The sequence below is a fragment of the Salmo salar genome, chromosome ssa07 (genome assembly GCF_905237065.1).
Source record: "Salmo salar chromosome ssa07, Ssal_v3.1, whole genome shotgun sequence".
Classification (NCBI taxonomy): Eukaryota; Metazoa; Chordata; class Actinopteri; order Salmoniformes; family Salmonidae; genus Salmo; species Salmo salar.
The window spans coordinates 50,797,555-50,815,768 of NC_059448.1; the positions used below are offsets into that span (position 1 = coordinate 50,797,555).

Consider the following 18,214-nt stretch of genomic DNA (forward strand, 5'->3'; position numbering starts at 1 on the left):
CAAATCACCATGTAAGGAACACCAAAAACCTGTTTACCACACATCATTACATCAAAGCTAACCGTGTGGATAGTTACAGCTACCTCAACTGAGCAGTTCAGCTCTGGTTTCCAGTCAAACCCTGCAACCCCTGCAGCCCTCCAGGACCATAGGATCTACATACCTACATGCCTGCACTGGCACTACATCCACCCACCCACCCTCCCACCCATCCACCAAACCCACCCACCCACCCATCCAAGGAGAATATGGAACAGATCAGAATGTTCCACTTGATATTCTTGTGCAGAGACACAGCATGACACTGGGAGAATATCCATTTCCTGCAGGAAGAGAGTTGTCAACCATCGTGGTGCAGGCCCAAACACAACACATTAACCCCTAAAATACAAACCACTCAGGAAAGCTTAAAGTAAGAAGCAACATTCATGTGTCAGTGTAGGGCCTGGGGGGTAAGAGACTAGATAGATCCCATTCTTCTTGTGTCACGTGTAGGGCCTGGGGGTAAGAGACTAGATAGATCCCATTCTTCTTGTGTCACGTGTAGGGCCTGGGGGGTAAGAGACTAGATAGATCCCATTCTTCTTGTGTCACGTGTAGGGCCTGGGGGTAAGAGACTAGATAGATCCCATTCTTCTTGTGTCACGTGTAGGGCCTGGGGGGTAAGAGACTAGATAGATCCCATTCTTCTTGTGTCACGTGTAGGGCCTGGGGGGTAAGAGACTAGATAGATCCCATTCTTCTTGTGTCACGTGTAGGGCCTGGGGGGTAAGAGACTAGATAGATCCCATTCTTCTTGTGTCACGTGTAGGGCCTGGGGGGTAAGAGACTAGATAGATCCCATTCTTCTTGTGTCACGTGTAGGGCCTGGGGGGTAAGAGACTAGAGAGATCTCTTTCTTCTTGTGTCACGTGTTTTGTGTATGTTGTCATACTGCAGACACATTTACTGTCTGTTTCCTCAGGAAACAGTATATGGTAAATGTAGTCATTTAAAAAAAATCTTCTGCTGAATTTACGACTGAGTATTATAGCTTTAAAACAAACATTTACCACACATGAGTATTGGAAATGTAGTTTATTCAAATGTATTTTATGTCCTCACAGTAAATTCACCAGCGATTACTGAGTCAAAAGCCATAATGAAAATAAATCTGGGTATACTCTGCCCAAATAGCACATGACATTCCACCAACGTTGCCACAACAGAGCAAGATAAAGTTAGCATCACAACAAATTGTTGTTATTCTGATAAAGCTATACGGGCAAAAGCACACATCAAACATGGCAAACAAGGTAACCATGAATGGACAAAAACTTCAAATGCTAGCTTTTATTATCATACAGAGTTACCATGAGATGCATGCAAGCAATGCAAATGTTGTATAAATGTCGGCATAACAACGGTGATCTGCAATAAATGGGCAATTGACTCTTATTTAACTGCATAATAACTCGTTAAAAAAACAGTAAATTACTTCAACAGAGCTATTCAGTGTCAAGCCTTTTAATCTTGTCGATAAGGATTATTAATAACTTGTTTTTTAAAAACTTTCCCCCCAACATTCATACAGAAAGATGGGTAATATACCACAGCTTTTGGCATGACATATGAGTTTTAATTTGGTTCCAAAAGTGTTCCACTGTTCAACATTTCCCCAGTAGACATTACACCAGAGTACACAACACAGCTCTCGTAGATACTTTTATTCCTTACCTGCAGGTCTTTTGCACAGCAATATGATTCTGGGAGTGTACTGACTAAATACAAGGAACCTTTAAAAAACATCATGACAAACATACAATAGAGGAATGGGCAATGCATTTATTTGCAAGTGAGATTTATTCCCATATTCCTCAATGTACTTCTCTGAAAACAACATGTGCCACTACTTTTGGAATGTTTGAAGTGTGTGAGCTGCTTTTTCATTAAAACCAGTTCATTCAGGAATCACTATGTTCCTATATTGTCTCTTTTGCACAAGAAAAGGCACCTGTTGTTTGAAACAAGTACAGACAAGTACAGTTCAAGTGCTTTTTACGAGGCAGCATTACATTATATTGTGGCCGATTGTTTGATTTGCCGCAAATTTGGGTAAAACTATTGGTACAGGGCCAGCCATTTGCTACGGCCAAAATACCCTATGGTTGTCATGAGAATACCATGATGCACTGCAAAATAAAAGGTTTCTCCGGGGTTTATAACCTTTGTTGGTTTGTTATTTCATAGTCTGTGTTTACAGAAAGGACTACCGATGAGTTGACAGAGGTGACCTCGATTTCGCCGGTAGGGGGAAGGATGCATATTTAGGGTTATCCACACTAGCATTCCACTTAGAATAAAGAAACATATTGGGCATATACTCTGAGTAGTATGCTATTGTAGATATTGAAATATAGCCACATTGTGTCTATTGGGGTTTGAAGGATTAGTTTAGGGTAGGTCGTGGTGCCGGGGGAGGGTCACACAGGGAGACTTGCGGATGAGGGGAGGGTACTTAGTCGAAGATGATGTCAGAGGCCTGGCGCAGGCAGTTGGAGGAGTCATGGGGTAGGTCGGCATGTGTGAGGTTGTTCCCATCCAGACGCAGGGTCTTCAGTCTGGAGTAGTTAAGAGGGCCAGAGAACTTGCAAATATTCTCCAGGTTGAACTCTGGAAGGATGGGAAGGGGTTTGGTGAACTGACTCATACATGATTCAACATTTCCTACTGTATGTACACATCCTACATCGATTGCCTGACACTTGCTGGAGGCAGACTTGAGGATGGATTATGACTGATTTAGATTTACTTGTGATTGCAATGTCGAAATAGAGAAAGAGAACGGAAAGAGAATGTTGAAAGAGAGAAAAGAGAGAGAAGAGAAAGAGAGAAGAGAAAAGAGAATGAAAAAAATAGGAAAATCACTCACTGTTGATTTGGTTGACCTGCAGATAGAGATGCTCCAGCTGTTCGTTGATCTCAGGGATGGACTGCAGCTTGTTGTAGGACAGATCCAGCTCGATCAGGCTCGTCACGTTTAACACGCCCGCCGGAATCCCTGCGTCCGTCATCTGATTGTAGGCCAACCTCAGGTACGCCAGCTTGGGCAGCTCTTTGAGGTCCCCGGCGGCAATGCTGCTGATGTCATTGTGATCGCCATAGAAGGTCTCCAGCGAACTGGGCATGCCTGAGGGCAGCTTCTTCAGCTTGTTGTTGGTCAAGTCTATGGCCACCAGCTTGTTGAGGCCCTTGAAGACCCCGTTAAGAGCTTTAGAGGTCAGCTCGTTGTTCTGGAGGTGGACCGAGGTCAGGTTCTGCATGCCGGCCAGACTCCCTGCAGGGAACTTGGACAGCTGGTTGTTCATCATCTTTAGCTCGTCCAATGACTTGGAGGGAGGGATCACAGCTTCCGTCAGTTTGTTGAAGCTGAACAAGATCTTATGAAGTCCGGTCAGCTTGTCGATGGTTCCCTTGGCCACCTTCTCATTGGTGATCTGGTTATGGTCCAGAACCAGCCAACGGAGTTCAGCTGTGACGTTGTCGAAGACCCCAGCCTTGATCTCCTCGATCAGGTTGTTCTGCAGGTACAGGTACTTGATGCCTGAGGGCACAATGGGCACAAACTTAAGGTTGCGGGAGTCACAGTACATGGCAGTGGGGAAGTTGATGGGGCACTCGCATTCCTGGGCACAGTTGGCGCTGGATGGGCCGTACTGGGAGGCCGGCTGGTAGTCGTAGTCATCGTACTGACCCACGGTCAGGCTGACCAGCACGGCAAAGATGGGGACACGGAGGGGAAACATAACTGTACTGGGGAGAGGAAAACAGACAGAGGGAGAAAGGGAGACAAAGAGAAAAACGTAAAGTGAAAAGGGGAGAAAGTCAGCAAAAGTTTGTCTACCACATCTTGAACATTTCCTACATAGTCTTACCTACTATTATCCTGAGTGGTACTTTGATTTTAAAATCTACAGGGAACAAACTCTTTTGAACAGTTAAATACATGACATTTCAATTGCATGATAGACAACATAAACTGGTAAAGAATGGACTTGTTACAGATTCCAAGTTAGAAACATTAATCTCAGGGTACTAGGGTTGCCTGAGAGAGAAAAAACATCTATTGAAAAAGCTCAATTGACCAAAACTATTCATGAATCACCCTAAAGCAGCAATATGGTAATACCAGTGAACTGCAAATCTCTTTTAAAAAAGAGGCAGATCCCTACTGTAAATACTCAGAACTATCTATGAACCAACAATGCAGGTTTTTCAGTGAACACACACTTTATAATGTCAACAAATAAAGGCAATAAATATCATCATAACATATTGAAACTTTTAAGATGATTTAACTCAATGTGTTGACTTAAAGTATGACATGTAATCACATGATAATACCGTACTGCAAATGCAAACACATTAATGCCTTTGACTAACAAGACTTTGACTAGCAATACTGTGCATCAATACAGTGTATTCATTTTATAAATGCATTCATGCCATGGTGCAATATAAGAACAACACATTGTCCAACGCAACATGAAAAGCATCAGATAACTTCAAAGTACAAAAATCTCTCCACTCCTTTCCCTTGTCAAGTGACAACTAGTTAACCTTGTATCACACACAATCCTCCCCCAGAGTTTAGCTGGGACTGGGATAGCTATTAATCCCAGCATGGAAAGACCAAATACCTAGGGACAACCGAGCAGGAACCCTTCAGGAAATGACAAGAGTCCATTCCTCTTACCTTTCTCTCCTCTCTCTCTCTCTCTCCCTCTGCGTGTGGGATGGAAGGTCAGCAGGTAAGAAGACTGTGGTTGCTCAAAAGCCAGATGTCTCTGGAGAGAGGGAGGAGAACGAGGGAGAAAGGGAGAGGGAGGGGGAGATAAAGAGAGTGAGAGATAGAGAGAGCGAGGGAAAGGGGTGGGAAAGCTACTGCTTCTTCAGATGACTGTGGTCCCGGATTGACAGAAGGCAGCTGCCCAAACTGAAGTCACACTGTAGTATACAACAACGACGGCATCAACATGAGTTTTTAAGGCATGGAATCTGAGAATTATGGGCTCTGCCGAACAAGTCACAGGTGCACCAGTGCAGTCTGGGATACGAGGTCCGCTTCGTGCGTAAATGAGGATGCGAAGCCTCACAAAAGACACATGGCATCATATATATCTGTCATTTTTCCTCCCTCTCAACCAAACAACCACCTCCCTTTCTTCCTTTCCCCTACTAACAAAAAAGCGAAGTGGATACAAGTTAAAAAGAAAGGTTCCTGGAATGGTAAAGAAAGTGTATGGAAAAAATCTGTCTGCAGCCAGAGCCAGCTGCCAATTATTATGCTGCAGCATGAAACCTTAAATAGGGTCTCGGAAAAAGTGACGAGGTCTTAGTGGACCAGAAAAGGATTATAAAACAGCCTATGCTGAATCCCAAATTGACCCCTAGCCCCTAACCTAACGTAGCAGGTGTAAGAAGACTCCTGAGTCCCCACATCCGTTTTTAAGGGAAACGGAAGTTAGGTTGAAAATACCGTATCCCTGAAAACCGTAAACATCCGCTTTCTTCCGAGCCCGTGGAGAGTGCCTAGCCCCTAAACCCTAACCTAATCTGCCTCTTCATGGTAAACACATGGTACCATAATAGAGGAAAGTAAGGTGAGGCAGACATGAGTCCAATGATTTCCATATGTCCCCAGCAGAGGAGGCTGGTGGGAGGAGATATGGGAGGACGGGCTCATTGAACCCGTATCAAACACATCAAACATATGGAAACCACATGTTTGACTATGTTCAATTCATTCCATTTCAGCCATTACAATGAGCCCGTCCTCCTATAGCTCCTCCCGCCAACCTTCTCTGGTCCTCACTGTAAATCACTCAAGTGCCGTCAGATCCCTTCCTTCTTCTCCTCCCTCCATTTATCTTCACACACGTCAAAGTGCTCTTCATCTCCTTCCATATCCAACTATCCGTCTGCAGACTGCACTGCATCTACAGTACACGTTTCAAGACAATGTCTCTTGTAGAAGATTTTGTTGAAATTGCTGAAGACTGACACTGTAATGGTTTCCCATTTTCACCTTTCTTTGTTTATGTTCAATTCTTGCGTCACTGCCGGGCTATCGTCTGGATTCAATTGGTCACAGTCCCATGTGTGACTCCACGCACATGTCTTTCAGTCGTCACTAGTTACCACAGCCACAAAATCATAAACCCCACCCATTTCTAAAAAATATCTTCTTAAAACGTGATTTTAAACCTAACCTTAACCACACTGATAACCTTATGCCTAACCCTAACCTTAAATTAAGACCAAATAAGTAATTTTTGTTTTCGAATATTTTTACGATATAGCCAATTTTGACTTTGTGGCTGTGGTTACTAGTGGAAACCATAGCTGTGTACGAATACCCATACTAATACCCATACTTCAGGAGTATATACTATACACTATATACTATTAGTTCATTTTAGTATACTATAAACGAACAGTATGCTTTCATTTGAGCATACTAGCTCTTCGCCTGTCTACCGGAAGTTGATGCTGTTGCTATGCAACCTCTTGCTAGCTAGTTAGCATAGCAAATTACTAGTTAGACATTTCCCAACTTCGGGTGTGTTCTTAAATTCAATGTGGAGTGCCAGAGTGCACTTGTAAATTCAGAGCGTTTCGCTCTCTGGCAACAATTTAATTACGCTTTTTTGCCGATGTTTACTTGACACCGGCCATTTTCAATGGGTGTTTTGCCAACGTTTACTGACACTGGCCATTTTCAAAGGGGTGTTGAGCGCTCGTAAATTAATTATTCTGCACTCTGGTACACTCAGACGAGAGTGCTCTGAAATCGGAGTAGATAGCCAGGCCGAATTTACGAAAGCACCTGAACGTCCATTGAGCACGCACAACGACTATACCATTTAGCAAAGCTAAGAATTACTGGAATAATCAAGTCAATAAACGCTGGGTAGTTAGATAGCCTATAGTTAATATACTGACAAGTTTGACATACCGGTACATACTGGTGTAATGATATGCTATGTGGTTCGTAATGACAGCGTAGCTAACAAATTGTTAGTCAACATAACGTGTAAGGTAACTTATTTGAAAAGTCATTACTTTATTACATTGCTCAAACTTTTCTTAACATTTGTCATAATTAGTTAAAGCAATGAATTTGTATCTGCTCTCGTTGTACTTCGACTGCATATTTTCCGCCATTTTCTTCAAATCTGAAAACGATGTGATGCCACGCCCATTTCCTAAAGAATTGCATTATGGGCCCTAAAGTACGGAAATAGTGTCCTCTGCGTGTATACTTCATATTTTGGCGACATCCGGGAACTTTTGGCATACCAACTATATCCATACTATGACCAATAAACATACTATATACTCAATTCACGTCACAAATAGTACAGTTACTGCGGTTAGTATGAGTACTCGAACACAGCTCATGCCTTTCTGGCGGCCATCTTAGATTGAAAAGACTTCCCGCATCAACATTGGACTGCAGAAATGATTTGTGGAGGAGCATGTGTGTACTTCTTTTTTGAGTGTTTCCAAAGGAACCACCGTGGCCTACAGCTGTGTAGCCTATCGCAAAAACCCATGATTCATTTAACAATGAACATTCTTATTACTCACACCCTGGTTTTCTTGGAAACAAAACCACTGTGGCCTACTGGGAAGCTTCTGGCTACAAAAACCTATGATTAATTTGACAATGAACATTTGTCCTACTCACACCTAACCGAATTGCTCAAGATTCCAGACTTGACAAATTGCAGTAGCTTCCAGACACTTCTGATAAGACTAGCATCCTCGAGAGCTTTGACCATATGTATTGCTTTCCAACCATTTTAAAAAGCCATGTCCTTGCTTGCTTCTGTGTTCACCTCCATCCTTCTTGTCTTTAGATCATTTTCTTCTTCATGTCCCCCATGGTTGTCCCAAACTAAAGCAACTGTCCCTCGATATCTCCTCCATCTCACCATCTATCTAGTTGAAGACCTAGGTCATGGTTTTAAGTGGAAACATGACCGAATACAAACAGTGTAGTTATTCCCTCCGCAAGGCAATCAAACAAGCAAAGCGTCAGTATAGAGACAAATTGGAGCTGCAATTCAATGGCTCAAACACAAGACGTATGTGGCAGGATCTACAGACAATCACGGATCACAAAAAGAAAACCAGCCTCGTCGCGGACATTGAAGTCTTGCTCCCAGACAAATTAAACAACTTCTTTACGCGCTTTGAGGACAATACAGTGCCACCGACACGGCCCGCTACCATAGACTCTGGGCTCTCCTTCTCCATGGCCGACGTGAGTAAAACATTTAAACATGTTAACGCTCGCAAGGCTGCCGGCCAAGACGACATCCCTAGCCGCGTCCTCAGAGCATGTGCAGACCAGCTGGCTGGTGTATTTACGGACATATTCAATCAATCCTTATCCCAGTATGTTGTCCCCACACGCTTCAAGATGGCCACCATTGTTTCTGTTCCCAAGAAAGCAAAGGTAACTGAGCTAAACGACTATCCCCCGTAGCACTCACTTCTGTCATCATGAAGTACTTTGAGAGACTAGTCAAGGATCTTATCACTTCCACCCTACCTGTTACCCTAGACCCACTCCAATTTGCTTACCGCCCCAATAGGTCTACAGACGATGCAATTGCCATCACACTGCACACTACCCTAACCCATCTGGACAAGAGGAATACCTATGTAAGAATGCTGTTCATTGACTACATCTCAGCATTCAACACCATAGTACCCTCCAAACTCGACATTAAGCTTGAGACCATGGGTCTTGACCCCGCCCTGTGCAACTGGGCCCTGGACTTTCTGACGGGCCGCCCCATGTGGTGAAAGTAGGAAACAACATATCCACTCCGCTGATCCTCAACACTGGGGCCCTACAAGGGTGCGTTCTCAGTCCTCTCCTGTACTCCCTGTTCACCCATGACTGCGTGGTCATGCACGCCTCCAACTCAATCATCAAGTTTGCAGACGACACTACTGTGGTAGTGAGGTGAGGGCCCTCGGAGGGTGGTGTCAGGAAAATGGTACATCCACACAGACAGTGTGGTGAAGAAGGTGCAACAGCGCCTCTTCAACCTCAGGATGCTGAAGAAATTTGGCCTGTCATCTCAATTCCTCACAAACTTTTACTGATGCACAATCGAGAGCATCCTGTCAGGCTGTATCACCGCCTGGTACGACAACTGCACCGCCCTCAACCGCAAGGCTCTCCAGAGGGTAGTGTGGTCTGCACAACGCATCACCAGTGGCAAACTACCTGCCCTCCAGGACACCTACAGCACCCAATGTCACAGGAAGGCCAAAAAGATCATCAAGGACAACAACCACCCAAGCCACTGCCTGTTAACCCCGCTAACATCCAGAAGGCAAGGTCAGTACAGGTGCATCAAAGCTGGGACCGAGAGACTGAAAAACAGCTTCTATCTCAATGCCATCAGACTGTTAAACAGCCATCACTAACATAGAGAGGCTGCTGCCAACATACAGACTCAATCACTGACCACTTTAATAAATTGATTTAATAAAGGTATCACTAGTCACTTTAAGTAATGCCACTTTAATAATGTTTACATATCCTACGTTACTCATCTCATATGTATATACGATATTTTATACCGTCTATTGCATCTTGCCTATGCCGCACGGCCATCACTCATCCATATATTTATATGTACATATTCTTATTCCTATCTCTTTACATTTGTTTGTTTAAGGTAGTCGTTGTGAATTTGTTAGATTACTTGATAGATATTACTGCACTGTCGGAACTAGAAGCACAATCATTTCGCTACACTCGCATTAACATCTGCTAACCATGTGTATGTGACCAATACAATTAGATTTGATTTGATGATACTGTAAAGGACTTGGGTTGTGCTGACCTTAGAAGGAAGGGAAATTTACATGGTTAGCTGGACGATTAGGATTAAACAAATGGAAAGAGCTAATTGCTCATTGAATGCACGCATGTTGCAGGTCTAAGTAATGCATAATGTTTATTTTGGAATGAGCATCCATTTTGGCAGCTTTGATTCTAACTCTGATACATTCTGTAGTAGACATGAATACCAGTTCAGACATCTGAATCCATGTCCTCCACCCTGCACTAGTGGTGGCCTTTACACATGACTTTTACATGTTGATCTGGTCTCCTAATTAGACAGTCACCTCTACCACCTGCTCTCTGCATCTTGCTACTGCTATTTTAGTAACCGGAGACAGACCCACTAAAGAGGTGGTGCTGTTTATTCTCACTAAGCTATTAGCATGATTAATTAGGGGTCAAGAATGTATTACCTGTTAATGATCAGTAAACACAGTGATCTACTTTTAGGCTGAGTGGTTAAATGTGTTACGTTTATCCAAATACGTTCCCTTAGCTGATAACATTCAAAGGGGGCATTCTGGCATTGTACAAGGCAATTTATTGTTTCAATCATCTCTCGAAGGGCAGAAGATTGACAAAAGGTGGGAAATATACTCTTATGAATCCGCCAGAAAAGAGTGCAATCCCACTGGTTGAATCAACATTGTTTCCAGGTAATTTCAATGAAATTACGTTGAACCAACATTGAATTGACATTTTTTGCCAGTGGGATGTTTCTTAGTGCTTTCCATTGTCCAGTCCTGTCCTTGTGGGTTGGTTTACCACCTCATCATCACCCTGTACAGAGTGTTTATGTCTTGAAGGTGATGTGTTGACGTTTCAGTCCTGTTATTGCTGCACTTTCCTTTGGAAAGACTCCAAACCCCTATTCAAACTCGAAAAAGTTCGGAAAACAGATGTTCTTCCCAGTCACCTTGCTTCCTCTGTTCGCTTTGATGACGTCAACCCTGATGCTCTCACATCCTCTCCACGTCTCAGAACTGAGCCAATGGTTTGAAAATGATGAGTCTTGGCTCTAAGGACTATTTTCCCCATTTATATTTCAGTAACATTGTTTTTCCTTTTCTGGTGTTAATACTGGCCACGTTCTAAGTCTCTATTGGATGGCACTGGAACGTTATGTCATCAAAAGCTGTTTCGGTACAGAATACAACCTCTGTTTCCAGTCCCATTTTCTTCCCAAACCAGTAACCCACAGTTCTTCCCAATGAACTATTACAATATATGTAAACACGTCAAATGATGGCTGTTTCATTGATGGAAATATTGGAAGTATCTTTTTACTTTCTCAGCAACTTCTTAATTACATCTATACATTTAGATGAACTGCAAGACTCTGCTCCAACACATTGAAATAGGTATTTATACCATTTGCTATTAAGCAAGCTTATTTAGCTAATGAGCTAAATCACTCTATTTCTGTAGGTTTAATTGATGTCTTGCCATTAGGTACAGCATATGGTTTCAATTAACCAAAAAACATGTACACAGAACATTATGTCAGCTCAGTTAAACAATGCATCACAACTTTATACAGCCAATCCAGAAATAACAAACTCCATTCTGTTCTGTTTATTGGAATGTTCAAATTTTCCAGACATTCCATATGTAACACTTCCATTCTATTCTGTTTATTGGAATGCTCAAATTTTCCAGACATTCCATATGTAACACTTCCATTCTATTCTGTTTATTGGAATGCTCAAATTTTCCAGAAGTTCCAGATTTAACACTTCCATATGTGAATGTAGAACACAAGCACACTCTCGCACACGCGCGCGGACACACACAGACACACACACAAAATGATACGTCCACTACAGGAAATACACTGGTACGTTCCTGGGAAACCAGCAGCTTGTTAACCAGGTCATGATCTTAATAATGACCTCATGCTAAACCGTACCTTGAGCTATCATTGGATGACACAAACACACACACACACGCCTCTTGAGCCATCCCAAACTGTACACACACCCCTTATGTCTACAGGGAGAAAATGGGATGTCATGCAGGCCCACGCACGCACACACACGCACACGCACGCACACACACATACACACACACACTTTTTGTTCACACTCCGTGTTTAATTTGTCTTATAACAGACTGACTCATCCCTGGCCAGATCAGCCCATCCCCTCATCCTGGCACTCACACACTGCATGAGGTACTACATGTGCAGCAGGACCATTGACCAGCGCTGACCGAAGCATTAAAAGGGCAACCAATAGATCCACTTAATGTAAGATGGACTAAGCTGGTTAAGCCCATTTATACAACACACACACTTGAGTATCCGCACAAACACAGACACACACGCACAGAGCATTTGGTTTCTAGGATTTCAAATCAAAATCCCATTTTATTTGTCACAAGTTTCAGGTGTAGACTAACATGAAATGCTTAATGACGGGTCCTTTTCCAACAATGCAGAGTTAAAGATAAAGATAAATGAGATAAAATAGAAATAGTAACAGGGAATAAATACAGTGAATAATGAATAACAACTAGTAAAAATACATGGCTATATACAAAGAGTACCAGTAACGTGTGAATTATGGGGGACCGTGGGGGCTCAGCTCCCCTGAATGAGATGTTACCTCCCCTAAATGCAACAACATTTGAACTTTGGGGGGGGGTTTCAGGTGCGCGTGGGTACTGGTGTTCTCCGTGCCGTCTGGGGCCAGAAGTACCAGACCATTTATATAGCTTTATTACTTTCTATCAATATTTGTTTTCTTTCCTGGATCAGCTGATGATGATCGACAATACCCCTAGACAACTATCCTACAGCTAGACACCAATGCGCATCCAATCCATCCATCAAGTATATGTTAATGACAGTAGGTCTATAGTTGACTCTTTGGGTTAGAAGCATTACATTTTGCAATGGCATAGTCCTACATTATTTTGAATTTGTGTGCCCATGAGAACTGTTTTCACAAAGAAACATCATTAAATGTTACGTAGGCATAGTTAGACTTAGAGTGCATTTTTCGAGATCTCCAAGATCCATGATTCGTACAGGGTTTAAGTTACATTCTCTAATTCAATTGGTAAATGCTTAGTAATTGTCACACCCTGATCTGTTTCACCTGTCTTTGTGATTGTCTCCACCCCCCTCCAGGTGTCACCCATCTTCCCCATTATCCCCTGTGTACTTATACCTGTGTTTTCTGTTTGTCTGTCACCAGTTGGTCTTGTCAAGCTTACCAGCGTTCGTCCTGTCAGCTCCTGTCTTTTCCCAGCCTCTCTTTTCCTCGTCCTCCTGGTTTTTGACCCTTGCCTGTCCTGACCCTGTACCTGCCTGCCGTCCTGTACCTTTGCTCCTACTCTGGATTGTCGACCCCTGCCTGCCTTGACCTGTCGTTTGCCTGCCCCAGTGCTTACAATAAACATTATTACTTCACACAGTCTGCACTTGGGTCTTACCTTGATTCTTGATAGTAATGACAAATAACACTGTCATAAATGGCATTAATGTAAAGAAAGAAAGGTTATGTTTTATGTCACACGATCTGTGAAGACTCCAAGCATTTAACTCATTAAATATGGACAACTCATGAACTATGGTGTAAAACATGTTTTAATGGAACTCATGTATTATATTGAAAGTAGACTACCTATTCTGCGTGTGTTCGTGTGTTTAAAATTGCCTTGGCTGAGATGGTAGGCTACCGGCAGGGGTGTAGGCCTAGTTGAGGGTAAACCCACCTAAAAAAAAAAAAACACTGAAAGCATAGGTAGAGATACGCTAATTGGAGTGGGTCCATGGTGTCTGGGGTGATGGTGTTGATGTGAGCCATGACAAGCCTTCAAAGCATTTCATGGCTATAGATGTGAGTACAACGACGTGATAGTAATTTAGGCAGGTTACTTTGGCGTTCTTGGGCACGGGGACTATAGTGGTCCGTGGTAGTCTGCTTGAAAGAAGTTGGTATTACAGACCGGGTCAAGGATAGGTGATTTCTTATTTTTTGTTCTTTTTACTGGATTGTTGGGTATAGAGCTTGCAAGAAAAGCATTTCACTGTACTTGTGCACATGACATTAAAACTTGAAAATTGAAAATGTCAGTGAAGACACTTTCCAGCTAGTCAGAGCATGCTCTAAGTATACATCCTTGTATTCCATCTGGCGCCGTGGCCTTGTGAATGTTAACCTGTTTAAAGGTCTTACTCACATCGGCTATGGAGAGCGAGATCACACAGTCTTCCGGAACAGCTGGTGCTCTCATGCATGGTTCAGTGTTGTTTGTGAGCATTGAAGACATTTAGCTCTGGTAGGATCGCGTTGCTGGGCATCTCACGGCTGGGTTTCCCTTTTGTAATCCGTGATAGTTTGCAAGCCCTGCCACATCTGACGTGTATTGACACCTCCTGTTTGATGGCTATATATGGTGTCACTCACACCTACTGTAGTCCCACTCACACACATACTGTAGTCTCACTCACACACATACTGTAGTTTCACTCACACACGTACTGTAGTCTCACTCACACCAACTGTAGTCTCACTCACATACATACTGTAGTCTCACTCACACCTACTGTAGTCTCACTCACACCTAGTGTAGTCTCACTCACACCTAGTGTAGTCTCACTCACACCTACTGTAGTCTCACTCACACCTACTGTAGTCTCACTCACACCTAGTGTAGTCTCACTCACACCTAGTGTAGTCTCACTCACATGTACTGTAGTCTCACTCACACACGTACTGTAGTCTCACTCACACACATACTGTAGTCTCACTCACACACCTAGTGTAGTCTCACTCACACCTACTGTAGTCTCACTCACACCTACTGTGGTCTCACTCACACCTAGTGTAGTCTCACTCACACGTACTGTAGTCTCACTCACACACATACTGTAGTCTCACTCACACCTAGTGTAGTCTCACTCACACGTACTGTAGTCTCACTCACACACATACTGTAGTCTCACTCACACCTAGTGTAGTCTCACTCACACGTACTGTAGTCTCACTCACACACATACTGTAGTCTCACTCACACACATACTGTAGTCTCACTCACACACATACTGTAGTCTCACTCACACCTACTGTAGTCTCACTCACACACCTACTGTAGTCTCACTCACACACATACTGTAGTCTCACTCACACCTACTGTAGTCTCACTCACACACATACTGTAGTCTCACTCACACCTACTGTAGTCTCACTCACACCTACTGTAGTCTCACTCACACACATACTGTAGTCTCACTCACACACATACTGTAGTCTTACTCACACCTAGTGTAGTCTCACTCACACACATACTGTAGTCTCACTCACACCTAGTGTAGTCTCACTCACACCTAGTGTAGTTTCATTCTGACACGGTTTCACTCTGACACATGGGTACATGGATAAAGACATTCACACTGTCATGCACCTTCTCCTGCCTGTCTCTCCCTCACACACACACATATGCACATGATGCAAGCCATAACACACACATGCATGTACCTGCCAACCCGTGTGTGCATTATGTATACACACACATGCACACACACTCACTCTCTCTCTCACACACACACACACTGAGAGAGTGTGTGTGTGTGAGAGAGAGTGTCTGTCTTTGTGTGCAGAGGGGGTCGACAGAGAGAGCGATGGAGAGAAGCCAATACCCACCACATGGGGGCGACAGAGAGGGGCAGGAGACCCATGACGCTGTAGTGTGACTAACAGATGTGTGTGTGCCACTGCCAGAGGCTCCAACACTGATGCATTCCTGTCATGGATCTACATGCTTCACCTTCCTTATAACGTCCACCAATCACCTTACTGGTTGGGGCTCCAGCCCTGTCAAATAGCTCTCTGGTAATCCTTATGTTATGGACAGTTATTTAATTGAAGACCTTGTTTGATTATACAGAAAGTCATAAAAATCATAAATCCCTCTAGAAATGACAGATTTTAGATGGACAGTGCAATTTGTGTTCTGGTAGAATAGGCCTATTTGGCACCTACCTTTTCTTCTGTTAGAGAAGAGCATTCTGTAGAGCATTTAGTATTACTGTGTATTACACACTAAATAACAGGCCCCATTGTGACAAGAGGTACATAACACCGGAATACTGTTCCATTCCCTCATCTGATATATTCCAGGTGAGGTGAATTGGGTTAAGGTTAGAATAAGGGTTAGGGGAAGGGTTAAACTAAAATGCAACGTTTGGGAGTAACTGATTACGTAGTCAGTTACATGCCATTTGATTACAAACAAACTGTAATCAGTTACGTTACCAGCAAAAATATTCTAATCAGTAATAGGATTCCAGATACTTTGAAAGTCAGAGACTACTATGATGACACACCAAATGCATTTGATGGATCCTTTTTGTCTTCTTCTAATGCTTCTTAAGGGGAAAGTAATCCAAAAGAAACTGAAAGTAGTCAGATTATTTGACTGAGTTTGGGTAATCCAAAAGTTACATTACTATTCACAATTGTGGACTGCTAACTAGTAACTAACGGATTACATTTAGAAAGTAACATACCCAATCCTGCTAAAATGCTACAGTTGTCTCCGATGTGACTTGAACATGCAACCTTTTGCTAGACGGTCGCGGTTTAAGCCAACCCTTTCTCCCCGGCCAACCTCCATACTTTCTGTCTGAAGTAACTACACCATTAGTACATATCATATGTCTTAGAGGTGCTCAGAAATAGACGTGTTGGCTGACAATGTCACGAAAATGATGCACGCACATCGATGTGGTTGGAAGTGATTCTGAACGATCAGAAAGCTAGCAAAAATGACAAGCTGCTATGTGGGAAATCATAGGTGGCTCGTTTCACCTAGTTTAATCTTGTTCTTGATACCACGTCGTGTTTTGAGGTGTTTTGACTGATTTCATGTCAATGCTAATATGGCTAAAATTCACTAGCTAGCTAACCATCAACTGTAACAATGTATTTAAGAGACAATAAGTTCTCATTGTGCAAATTCACTTGTTTTCAATAAACATTTGGAGACTAAATATAGTTGACATGTTGTCAACAATCAAATTTTGCCCCATAGTTGCGCACGCGTTGGTATTGTTGCTAAACAACCAACTCGCCTATATGTATAGTATGTTTCGTATGGCTCTGAGGCCAGGCTGAGCGCACCTGATTTTAATCTAGGTTTGAATATAAGTTGACCAGTTGGGAGTACTCACTGAGAGGTTTGGGAAACACTGCTGTATAAATATCTCCCTGTCAATATGCAATATGTGTATTGTCTGGTATCTCAGTGTGTGTAAGTGACCCAAATCTGCAAGGAATCATGGAGGCTTTACAGACATATCTTACACCGTGAATGATATCAATACGATTACAGTAAATATACTATATCGGGTTTCGTACGTTTTTTTTTTTTAAAGAGTCAAGGGAGCCAACTTGTTTTAAAGTGTCTATCTCTGTTGTTAACACAACCTTCCAATAGTTCATAGGTCCAGGGCATGCTGCCTGTTGTGCGGGAGTATGATTCATGAAAAAAACTGAACATATCCCCCAGACATGTTTTTGAGGAGAAATCTTTTCTTTTTTTTACCACAGTTATCTGGGTGTCACTGGCCTCGTATGAAATCTGTCAGCTATTAAACAATATACAGTATTTATGATGTATCTTGATACCCAAGACTATTCAACCACAACCATAGGCAATTTACATTTTACTTGATTGGTTGTCGCTTTTAAACATTTAATCTAAAATCCAGAAATGTAGCTCATATCCACTGAAGCGGTGTGAGTTTTAACACTCCTGTTGCCTTCAGCTTGTTGTTGATATAATGTTATTCTGGTGTATCAACATTACATCACTCTTACTGTTTACCTTGGATCCTGTTTTTTTCAGATGTCCAGTCCCCTCCCTGAACTTCTCTGAAAACCCCACAACAGAGAGACAGCACAACAATAGTTCTGGCAACTACAGAAAACATTGCCCCTTATAAATACACCATTCAATTCAGGCTTGATAGCCCATCAATCCCCTAAAGCCTTGATATTTCACCTTATGGTTATAGTTGTTGTTTTGCACAAAATCACTTATGCTTACTTGTTATGAGGGCCTTTTAACTTTTAAGAGTGTTCTAAGAGTCTCTCCAGTACTCTGTGTTTGGTGTGTGATCGTAGAATATTACAGTGTGAATACTTTCTCACCTGTTCCTCCTCACGACCTTGTTCACCTGGAAACTCCGTCCATCACTGTGAAGTCTATACTCGTTTGACTGTTCCATAGATATTACAGCTCCATCTAGTGACAGGGCAAGTAGCGCCCTCCACACACCGACCATAG

General features: G+C 42.7%; 1 protein-coding gene across 2 annotated transcripts; it reads right to left on the reverse strand.

Moving 5' to 3' along the window:
• Positions 1 to 1,062: 1,062 nt before the first annotated feature.
• On the reverse strand, positions 1,063 to 5,241 carry LOC106576454 (lumican). Of its 2 annotated transcripts, none has more exons than XM_045722221.1 (3): positions 4,680 to 5,241; positions 2,912 to 3,792; positions 1,063 to 2,652 (listed from the first exon to the last, which is right to left on the reverse strand). In XM_045722221.1, the coding sequence occupies exons 1-3, from the start codon at positions 4,724 to 4,726 to the stop codon at positions 2,498 to 2,500; spliced, it is 1,083 nt and encodes a 360-aa protein (XP_045578177.1). In that variant the 5' UTR covers positions 4,727 to 5,241; the 3' UTR covers positions 1,063 to 2,497. The 2 variants fall into 2 exon arrangements, with proteins under 2 accessions (XP_045578177.1, XP_045578178.1); XM_045722222.1 differs by having other exon boundaries at positions 4,736 to 5,224.
• Between the last annotated feature and the right edge of the window lie 12,973 nt (positions 5,242 to 18,214).